Raw genomic sequence first — 10,142 nt, 5'->3', positions numbered from 1 at the left:
CCCCACAGGCGCGTAGTGGCCGAATGCGTATCGTCCGATAAGATATGTCTTCTCGGATATCGACGCCTCCGATCCGTCAAGGGAAATAGTGGGACAGGAGACGTGATGGATGAAGGCGAGATTAGCCGAATCACGATGATAAACATATGGAGCAGGCGCACCTTATAGATAGGGTAGCTCAACTGATCATCTAGCATAGACTCGTGATATTCTTGCAGCGCAAGGTTATCCCCGGGCTGGTAACTCTCCAGCACGGAGATTTCGTCTGCGTTAGCTAGCTGAACAGTGTTGTCGACTCCGCCGTGATCCGGAGACGTGGCTAAACGGTATAGGATGTCGAGAAAGTCCTCAGGATTCTCTCTAAGGTCGATTGGCTCCGATGCGATGCACCCGACGCGATCCCAGCGGAAGACACGAGCAGACATCTCCGACAAGTAGAATGAGTAGTAGTGCGTACGATGTTGACGGAGCATAGCTTCGGTGGCATACTTGATGAACTGGCCTCGTGCCTTCCTGCCGATGTCGCTGTGGCGAAGGAATTTCTGCCTGCCGTCCTTGTCTATGTTGTGCGCGAAGAAGAATGGCGACTTGACTTCTGCGTTCTTCACTTCGACATAGCTGTTCATCCAAGCCCAGGCACATCGCGCGATATTGGGGTCGTCTTTAGTCATATCACGAGTGTACGCTAGTACAGCGGCTGGAACGTCGACGGGATAACGCGCAAGATCAGGTTTATGGTCAACTTCAGCGCTCTCGCCATGGTTGGCGACGACTTTCCATCGGAATTTTGACTTTGCAAGCTCCTCGACAGCGTTGAAAATGTCGCACTGTGAGATGTTATGCGAGACGTTAGAGGTCTGCGGTGAGAAGAAAGATGACAATCGTGACATACAAGTGGGATGTACTTCTCGCTCTCCGAGTTATCCAGCAGACGCTTCGTATCTATACCATCGAATTTCACCAGCTTCTGCTTCTGATACTTGCGTAGACCTTTCCCGGACATGAGCGAGATGAATTCTCTCCGAGGGGCTTGTACGCAACGATCGTCGACCTGGGCCACCGTTGTTTCGCTCCAGGAGACGGATTTCAGAGGTGAGTCGCCGTCCTTCTGTGTTCTCGCATCGACGGCCATGCTTGCAGCGGCGGGAGATCCTAGGGCGCCTCCGTTCGTTTGACTCTGAATGAGAAGGGGTCGCGTACCGGCGGACAAACTTGCCACTAGGTAGTGCACCAAATTCTGAACCGTCTCCGCTTCGTGAGACCTTCTCGTAACCGAGCAGCAAGTACGGCCAGGAATCTTTTCGATGCCCTCTGGACCAGTGCCGGGGGAAGGCAGCGGGGTCGTCGGCTGGATCGACAGCCTGAGAAGGGCTGTCAGGGCCCGTAAGAGCGCGTCCTCGGAGCTGACGGTGACGCCGCTTCGGCGGCCGTGAGCTACGCGACATGGTGGGGAGAAACTAACCTACTCGGACAGCACAACGATAACACTACGCGAATCTTTGGCTGCCAACCGTGGCTGTTTAACAATGACAGATAGCACCCAGCCAATTTACAGAGCTCGGTACTATGATCATCTAGGACAGTTCGATTATAAGCCAAGCTGCCGCAGGCAGGCAGTAAGGGACCCTTAAGCTTGCCTTGCTCAGAACGGTCAGAGCTGAATTTAAGGGAAAGATGGGAAAGAGAACAAAAGGTGTCTGTCGCTACTGCGGTGCTTATAAGCGCCTATCGCCCGATCAGGCAAACGCGCCGAATAGACTCGCCACTCGCCGGCCAGGTCCGTTCGCTGCGCTCCTTGGATCTTACTGTAATCGCATCCCATTTGGACAAGGAATTGGCGTAGGGCGAACGTAGTGCAACATATCAGAAATGCAAGTTTTTCTGTCTTTTTAAAGGTCCAATGAGTAAGTACAGTATTCCGTCAGAGTAACTCAAGGCTTCAAGCAGAATCGAGCAGCCCTCCCGCCACTTCGCCATGACATAATGCATGCCATGTGGATATTTTGTCTCCTGACGAAGGTGAAACAGTCGGGCGAATGGAGACCGGCGATGACGAGTGGCGTAGGGGTCGGGGCCTGCTGGCGTACTTAGAGAAGGCGAATCGCGTTGTACGTGCGGTAAATGTAGCCAGTCTGTCAAGCTAGGGCGAATAGAAAGAGCAGCTTCTTAGCCCAAGATCTGGATATTCTTGTTCGCTAACGTCTTTCATTCGTCGGCAGCCGTCCCTTCGCCGTTCTCGCCCAGCCAGACATGAACGTAAACACGCAGGGCAGAGAAAGCGAGTGCAATTAGGCAGTACGTGCCACGCAATAGAACGGCTCTAGTGTACAAGTCAAGCCCAGCCTGTCAGTTTATCTTGGCTAACCGCTTAGATCGCCTCGTCGGTGCAGGCGGCGCTGCCACCTTGGCTTTCGTGGTCTTCGACCTCGGCCCTGTAGTTTCCACCTTCGCAACGGCCGACCGTCGGGGGCCAAGAGACTTGCGAGCAGCCTGCGCCCCGCGCGAAGCTGGTGCCTTTGTCACGATCTTCGTCGGCTGAGGCTTGCTGATCTTCGGAGAAGTACGCGACGTGGACGCTTTCGCCGTGTACTTTTTTGACTGTGCCCCTATGGGCTTCTTCGGGAGCGCAGTCTTGGCAGACCGACCAGCTGTTGCCGCCGCCGCCGCCGCCCTCCGTTTTCTGTTCGCTGTTCTCATGGCTACCGCCTCCTGTGAGACCACCACTTGCTCTGCAGCCTTCGCAAGAGCTCGAGTCCGTGGCCCTTCAGTTCGGAGAACAGTGGGCCTCTTCGGCGGCGTCAGAGTTACATCTTCACCATTGTCTTCCTCTTCGCGCTTCCGCTTTGCTGCGGACTCGCTCGACCAACTTGGGATTCCCTTCCACTGCCCCGTCTTCCCTTTCCTGTTCAAATAGCCGATCATTCGCCAGCTCAAGAACTGGTCGAAGCGCTTGTCGTCCCTGTAGGACTGGAGATCAAGATCGCGGCCGTGCTCGTCCTGAGCGATGCTGAGGAACAGCAAGCCCAGGTCCGTGTGAGACTTGAGCACCGGCTGGGGATTGTCGAACGGGCACACAGTCTTTTCCTGGACCACAGTCTTCCATAGCACCTCCTTACCTTCCGAAGACGTAGCAGCGCGGGGACCGAACAGCGCCCGAAAATTGGAGAAGATGGAGCCTTGGCCTGGATGCTCGGCCAGTGCCTCGGTACGACGAGGAGGAGAATCCGAAGCTGTCACATCGTCGACCTCGTCGGGGGCAGCGCAGTCGCCCTCATGTGCCGCGTACTCCGCGAGCTCCGATTCGTCCAAAGACCAGTAGTGTTCCTGCAGGAGCCGATATGCCTTGAGAAGGAACGTCTCCACGAGAGAGCGCTTGCCATTCTTGATAGGCTTGAATGCCGCGGGCGGGGCGCCAGAGAAAATCGTTTGATACTTTAGTCTTCCACCCGTGAAGAATCCGTTGCCGACGCGCTTCTGAGCGTAAAAGAATGTGCTGACAAAACCCATGAGCTCTTGATTACTTGCGTTGGCTGTGATCTGTGCGTCCTCCGTGTCGTCAAGAGGCTCCGAGGATAGCTCGTGATGATGAAAACGGTATGCGAGGAATGTGATGACGTAGATGAAAGATTCCAAATCGTCGGCGAGCTCTGGAGGTTTGCGTGGATATCGCAGAGCCAGGGAAGATTTGAAGGCCCAGGTCCCCTGAATAATGACATGCGCGATCAGAATGGCACGCCGATCCGACTAAACAGTGAGACTTACAGATATGCCAGAAGGTTCAGAAGCCGGCCGCTTCGCCTCCATATCCTCGCGGTATTTGCAGAGGTCCCAATCGTTCAAGAACCCTTTGCCCGTTTCAGCGTCGATCATGATATTCCCAATGCTTATGTCACGATGGAGGATGTGCGCCAGCTCCCATGCTTGCGTGTGAGCTAACGCAGACGTTAGCTTGCGCACTGAGATACATTCTCATAGACGCTCACCGTAAAACGCCTCGGCGCATACATTCAATAGCTCCCAGGAGTCCTTGTATGTTTCGAGCAGCCTTCCCACCTCCTTCGTCACAAGACGAGTATGCACTCGTTCCGCGGGCCTCCAATCATCCGCTAAATGCGTCAGATATTCTTGCGTGATCGTTCGATGTCCCACGTCTCCGCCCGCTGCTGGAGTAGCGATATGCGTGACTTTATGTTCATGAAGCCGAATATAAGCATCCAACTCCGTGTGGGGTCGAACCACACAACGCCACTGGTCCTTGAACCATGTAAGGCGATTGGTCTGCATATCCAGCGCCGGGTAACCTTTAGTACACCTCCCTACAGGGGAATAGTGGCCGAATGCGTATCGCCCGATAAGATATGTCTTCTCGGATACCGACGCCTCCGATCCGTCAAAGGAGATAGCGGGACAGGAGACCTGATGGATGAGGGAGAGATTAGCCGAATCATGATGATAAACATATGGAGCAGGCGCACCTTATAGATAGGGTAGCTCAACTGGTCATCCAGCATAGACTCGTGATATTCTTGCAGTGCAAGGTTGTCGCCAGGATCGTAATTCCTCAGCGTGGCGATTTCACCCGTACTAGCCAGTCGAACAGTGTTATCGACTCCGCCGTGATCTGGAGATGTGGCTAAACGGTATAGGATGTCGAGAAAGTCCTCAGGATTCTCTCTAAGGTCGATTGGCTCCGATGCGATGCACCCGACGCGATCCCAGCGGAAGACACGAGCAGACATCTCCGACAAGTAGAATGAGTAGTAGTGCGTACGATGTTGACGGAGCATAGCTTCGGTGGCATACTTGATGAACTGGCCTCGTGCCTTCCTGCCGATGTCGCTGTGGCGAAGGAATTTCTGCCTGCCGTCCTTGTCTATGTTGTGCGCGAAGAAGAATGGCGACTTGACTTCTGCGTTCTTCACTTCGACATAGCTGTTCATCCAAGCCCAGGCACATCGCGCGATATTGGGGTCGTCTTTAGTCATATCACGAGTGTACGCTAGTACAGCGGCTGGAACGTCGATGGGATAACGCGCAAGATCAGGTTTGTGGTCAACTTCAGCGCTCTCGCCATGGTTGGCGACGACTTTCCATCGGAATTTTGACTTTGCAAGCTCCTCGACAGCGTTGAAAATGTCGCACTGTGAGATGTTATGCGAGACGTTAGAGGTCTGCGATGAGAAGAAAGATGACAATCGTGACATACAAGTGGGATGTACTTCTCGCTCTCCGAGTTATCCAGCAGACGCGTCGTATCTATACCGTCGAATTTCACCAACTTCTGCTTCTGATACTTGCGTAGACCTTTCCCGGACATGAGCGAAATGAATTCTCTCCGAGGGACTTGTACGCAACGATCATCGACCTGGGCCACCGTTGTTTCACTCCACGAGACGGATTTCAGAGGTGAGTCGCCGTCCTTCTGTGTTCTCGCATCGACGGCCATGCTTGCAGCGGCGGGAGATCCTGGGGCGCCTTTATCGAATTCCTCTCGCCCGTTCAGCTCTGGAGGGGAAGGAGTCGTGTACCGGCGGACGAACTTGCCACCAGATAGTGCACCGCTTCCTGAATCCTCGCCACTCCGTAAGACTTTCTCGTGGCTGACCAGCAAGTACGGTTCGAAATCCCCTTCAATGTCTTCTGGATCAATGTTGGGGGGAAGACAGCCAGCACGGCCCTCAGGATGAGTGGAGGCGGGGTGGTCGGCTACGGAAGGATTCTCAGGGCTCGTAAGAGCGCGTCCTCGGAGCTGACGGTGACGCCGCTTGGGCGGCCGTGAGCTACGCGACATGACGGCAGAGATGAGAAACGAACCTGGGCCGCACAACAATGAAGATCACGCGAGTCTTTGGCCGCCAATCGCAGCTGTTTCAACAACGATTGACAGCACCCGGCCGGTTTACAGAGCTCGGAGCTAGAAAAATCCTGCCCTTATCCCTGCCAATTTCTAACTCCGAAAATAAGCGCTATTGACTGTCGAATCGGACTTTGAAGTAAACTGCATCGGCTCATTTGTGTACACAATGATCTGCAAATATGCGATGTTCGAAATAGATCCAGGTGTAGACAATCTGTTTATGGGCAAGGACCAAACCGCCGCAAAGGCGGTAAGGGACCTTTGAGCCTATCTCGCCCAGAATGAGCCAGAGCCGGAGGGGAGAAGATGAGAAGGGGAGGAAAAACGTGCAAAAATGCCTGTTCTCCTCTAGAGCTTTTCAAGAGCGAAGTGAATGAGGGAGATATAGAATGAGGCTCGTTTCGTTGCAAAGCCCAGACGCCTAAGTGCCTTTCGCCCAATCGGGTAAACGCACCCTTCACCGGCTTCACCAGCCACTGAGCCCGCGCACGAAGGGCAGGTAGCTATGGTCAGATAGTGGTACATACTCGTAGTACAACTTCGATATTTAGTATACTAGAAATTCAACTTTTCATACCTTTATTCAACTTCAAATGCGTATTTCGTCAAAATGGCTCAATTATCAAAAGTTGGGAATATACTTACTCAGAAAGCTTCCCAGCTACTTCGTTATGGCATAGAGCTCGAAGTATGCTACGTAGACATTTGATATGGAGTATATCGTATAGAAGGATGATGGGGACGGTGCTGAACAGAGTAGACTCGGGTTAGGGCTTTCTTCGTCGGCACGCGGATGACGCAGCGAGTCTTCGCGAGTCGGCGACGCGTTCCAATATCGGTGTAGTAGTCTGCGATTAAATTCTTGTCTACTTATTGTTTTACTTATCCCCTGATCCTTTGCCTCTCGGCGCTGCAAATGTTCTAAATGCCGACAGCACGAAATTTAGCCAAGAGACTGGCTCAGAACCGGCGCGAAAGAGAATCAGACGCGTCAATCTGACATTATTTGCTCAGAGGTGTGTTCGCACAGGTGCATCACACTAACTCTATCAAAGCCTTCAGCCTGATATCGCCGCAGGGGGTGGACAAATGTGAGTGAGGCAAAGGCGCACAGTCGCAGTGAGGGGTGCACAGCTTCCAGCAGCTCTGCACATTCAGAAGCTCGCAGACTTTAGCACAAAGTCACTCGAAAACCTCGCACACACAAGCAGAAAACCCAAGACATTGAGGGCGATGTACCTGTATATATCAATCAATACATTCGCTTTATAGTCGCCCGAATTACTCACTCGCATGCTCTGCAATAGGATTAAACGAGGATTTTTGGCTTCGCAGCAGCAGCTCCTTTGCTACTTCAAAGCGGGAGGCCCAGAAAACACTGTGAGTGCGCAACTCTGTAGTGTAGCGACCCCGCTAATTCACAGCGCATACGTGCCACTATCCCTAGCCTCGCGGGGTGCAGGCCCACAATCATTCGGAAGCAATTTTCCTTTAGCAACTATGCCTCACTAGAGGGCTAGTCCTCGATTACACCGAAGATGTCAACTTGGATGCCATTCCTCGGGAGGGCACGCCAGGGTGCGAGTAGCCTTGGAACACCCGCCACAATTCACCTCGTAGACTTTTGCATAGCTCGGGAGTTTGGCGAGGGCATTATGGCTAAATGAAGAAAACCTTCCTGAGGGCGTCATCTGTTCGTACCAAACATCCACCATGTGATCCTCTCGATACCATAAACGATGGGGACCTTTTCCCTCTTCGCATCTGGATGAGCCCTGCTTCCCCAGAGGTGATCTATAACTCAACACAGCGCGATTCTGACGCACATGCGCGCGGTTTCTGGATGCCTTCGCTCGCTCGTCACAAGTATTAGAGCTCACCACGATTGTTCGCTGGCAATACAATATGCGTATCAACTCGTGTATCGCCTACAGCAGTCCTTTCGCGCAGCTCGAGCGACGTTCAAATGCTTCCTCATCAGGTAGTATGTGCCATGCAATAAATCAGTTCTAGTACTACTATATAAGATAAAGCCCAGCCCGTCAGCTTTTCTTGGCCAACCGCTCGGAACGCCTCGTCGGTGCAGGAGGCGCTGCCGCCTTGGCTTTGGCGGTCTTCGACCTCCGCCCTGTGACTTCCGCCTTCACAGCGGCCGGACGTCGAGGGCTAGGGGATTTGCGAGAGGCCTGTGCCTTACGCGACGCCGATGCCTTCGTCGCAGTCTTCGTCGGCTGAGGCTTGTTGCCCTTCTTCGAAGCAGCACGCGATGTAGGCGCTTTCTTTTTCGATTGGGGCCCCGTGGCCTTCTGAGGAGGTGCGGCCTTCGCCACGGTTATCATAGACCGACCAACTGCTGTCGCCGCCGCCGATTTCCGTTTTCCAGTCGCTGCCTTCTTGACCGCAGCCTCCTGTGGAGCCACCGCTTGCTCTTCAGCCTTGACGAGAGCTCGAGTCCGAGGTCCTCCAGTGCGGGGGACCGTGGGCCTCTTCGGCGCCTTCGGCGCTTCGCCAGTATCTTCCTCTTCCCGTTTCCGCTTCGCTCCTGACTCGCCGGACGGACTTGGGGTCTTCCACTGCCCCGTCTTCCCCTTCCTGTCTAGATAGCAGACCATTCGCCAGTTCAAGAACTGGTCGAAGCGCTTGTCGTCTCTGTAGGCCTGAAGATCGAGGTCGTTGCCGTGCTCATCTCTGGCGATGCTGAGGAAAAGGAAGGCCAGGTCTGTGTGTGACTCGAGCACCGGTTGAGGGTCGTCGAACGGGCACGAGGGCTTCTTACGGACGACGGTCTTCCAGAACACCTCTTTGCCCTTCGAGGACTTGACGGTGCGGCGAGCGTTCCGCGCCCACATGCTGGCATAGATAGGGTCCTGGCCCAGATACTCAGCCGGCGCCTCGACAAGAGGGAGAGGAGGACCCGAGGTCGCCACATAGTCGACTTCGTCAGGGGCAGCACAATCGCCTTCGTGTGCTGCATATTCCGCGAACTCTGATTCGTCCAAAGACCAGTAGTGTTCCTGTAGCAGCTGGTATGCCTTGAGAAGGAACGTCTCCACGAGAGAGCGCTTGCCGTTCTTAAGGGGCTTGAACGGTACGGGTGGGAGACCTGAGAGAATCATGTGGTACTTCAGTCCTCCACCCTTATAAAATCCGTTGCCGACGCGCTTCTGTGCGTAGAAGAATACGCTGACTAGACCCATGAGCTCGGGGTTATTCGCGTTGGCCGTGATCTGCGCGTCCTCTGTATCCTCGAGGGGCTCCGAGGACAGCTCGTGATCATGAAAACGGTATGCGAGAAACGTAATGACATGAATGAAGGACTCCAAATCGTCTGCGAGCTCTGGAGGCTTGCGTGGATATCGCAGAGCCAAAGCAGATTTGAAGGCCCAGGTCCCCTGAATAACGGTACGCATGCTCAGAATGGCACGCTGACACGACCAAGTGATGTCACTTACCGATATACCAGAAGGTTCAGAAGCCGGCCGCTTTGTCTCCATATCCTCACGGTATTTGCAGAGGTCCCAATCGTTCAGAAAACCTTTGCCCGTCTGGGTGTCGATCATAATATTCCCGATACTTATGTCGCGGTGAAGAATGCGTGCCTCTTCCCATGCTTCCTGGTGAGCTAGTACAAACATTAGCTGGGGCGTTTAAGTATATTATCACAACGACTCACCAAAAAACGCCTCGGTGCATACACGTAATAGCTCCCAGGAGTCCTTATATGTCTCGAGCAGTCTTCCCACCTCCTTCGTCACAAGACGAGTATGCACCCGTTCCGAGGGCCGCCAACTGTCCGCCAAATGCGCCAGATAGTCTTGCGTGACCGTTCGGTGTTCCATCACGTCTCCACCCGCCACTGGCGTAGCGATATACGTGACGTGGTGCTTGTGAAGTCGCATGTAAGCGTCCAGCTCCGTATGAGGACGAGCAGCGCAGCGCCACTGGTCCTTGAACCACACCAGCCGCTTGGTCTGCATATCCAGCGCCGGGTAACCTTTGGTGCACCTCCCCACAGGCGCGTAGTGGCCGAATGCGTATCGTCCGATAAGATATGTCTTCTCGGATATCGACGCCTCCGATCCGTCAAGGGAAATAGTGGGACAGGAGACCTGATGGATGAAGGCGAGATTAGCCGAATCACGATGATAAACATATGGAGCAGGCGCACCTTATAGATAGGGTAGCTCAACTGATCATCTAGCATAGACTCGTGATATTCTTGCAGCGCAAGGTTATCCCCGGGCTGGTAACTCTCCAGCACGGAGATTTCGTCTGCGTTAGCTAG

The 10,142-nt window shown here is 53.9% G+C and overlaps 3 protein-coding genes across 3 annotated transcripts; all 3 read right to left on the bottom strand.

The window, feature by feature from the left end:
- Positions 1–161: 161 nt before the first annotated feature.
- PHACADRAFT_194195 (uncharacterized protein) lies at positions 162–1,445 on the bottom strand (the record flags this gene model as incomplete). The annotated part of the gene is made up of 3 exons (XM_007394383.1): positions 162–827; positions 893–1,133; positions 1,201–1,445. Coding segments are annotated over 3 exons (1,152 nt in total), but the record flags the coding sequence as incomplete, so codon positions are not given.
- Positions 1,446–2,273: 828 nt separating this feature from the next.
- Positions 2,274–5,801, bottom strand: PHACADRAFT_207805 (uncharacterized protein). The gene is made up of 5 exons (XM_007394382.1): positions 5,207–5,801; positions 4,476–5,141; positions 3,984–4,416; positions 3,763–3,932; positions 2,274–3,702 (listed from the first exon to the last, which is right to left on the bottom strand). Exons 1-5 carry the CDS (start codon positions 5,789–5,791, stop codon positions 2,347–2,349), a joined length of 3,210 nt encoding a protein of 1,069 aa, XP_007394444.1. The 5' UTR covers positions 5,792–5,801; the 3' UTR covers positions 2,274–2,346.
- A 1,939-nt stretch (positions 5,802–7,740) lies between these two features.
- PHACADRAFT_207804 (uncharacterized protein) lies at positions 7,741–10,061 on the bottom strand (the record flags this gene model as incomplete). Its single annotated transcript, XM_007394381.1, has 4 exons — positions 7,741–9,249; positions 9,310–9,479; positions 9,531–9,966; positions 10,026–10,061. 4 exons carry the CDS (start codon positions 10,059–10,061, stop codon positions 7,900–7,902), a joined length of 1,992 nt encoding a protein of 663 aa, XP_007394443.1. The 3' UTR covers positions 7,741–7,899.
- Between the last annotated feature and the right edge of the window lie 81 nt (positions 10,062–10,142).

The sequence above is a fragment of the Phanerochaete carnosa genome, assembly GCF_000300595.1.
Source record: "Phanerochaete carnosa HHB-10118-sp unplaced genomic scaffold PHACAscaffold_4, whole genome shotgun sequence".
NCBI lineage: Eukaryota > Fungi > Basidiomycota > Agaricomycetes > Polyporales > Phanerochaetaceae > Phanerochaete > Phanerochaete carnosa.
Note: the sequence above shows the minus strand (reverse complement) of the source record. Positions and strands in the feature narration are given on the sequence as shown.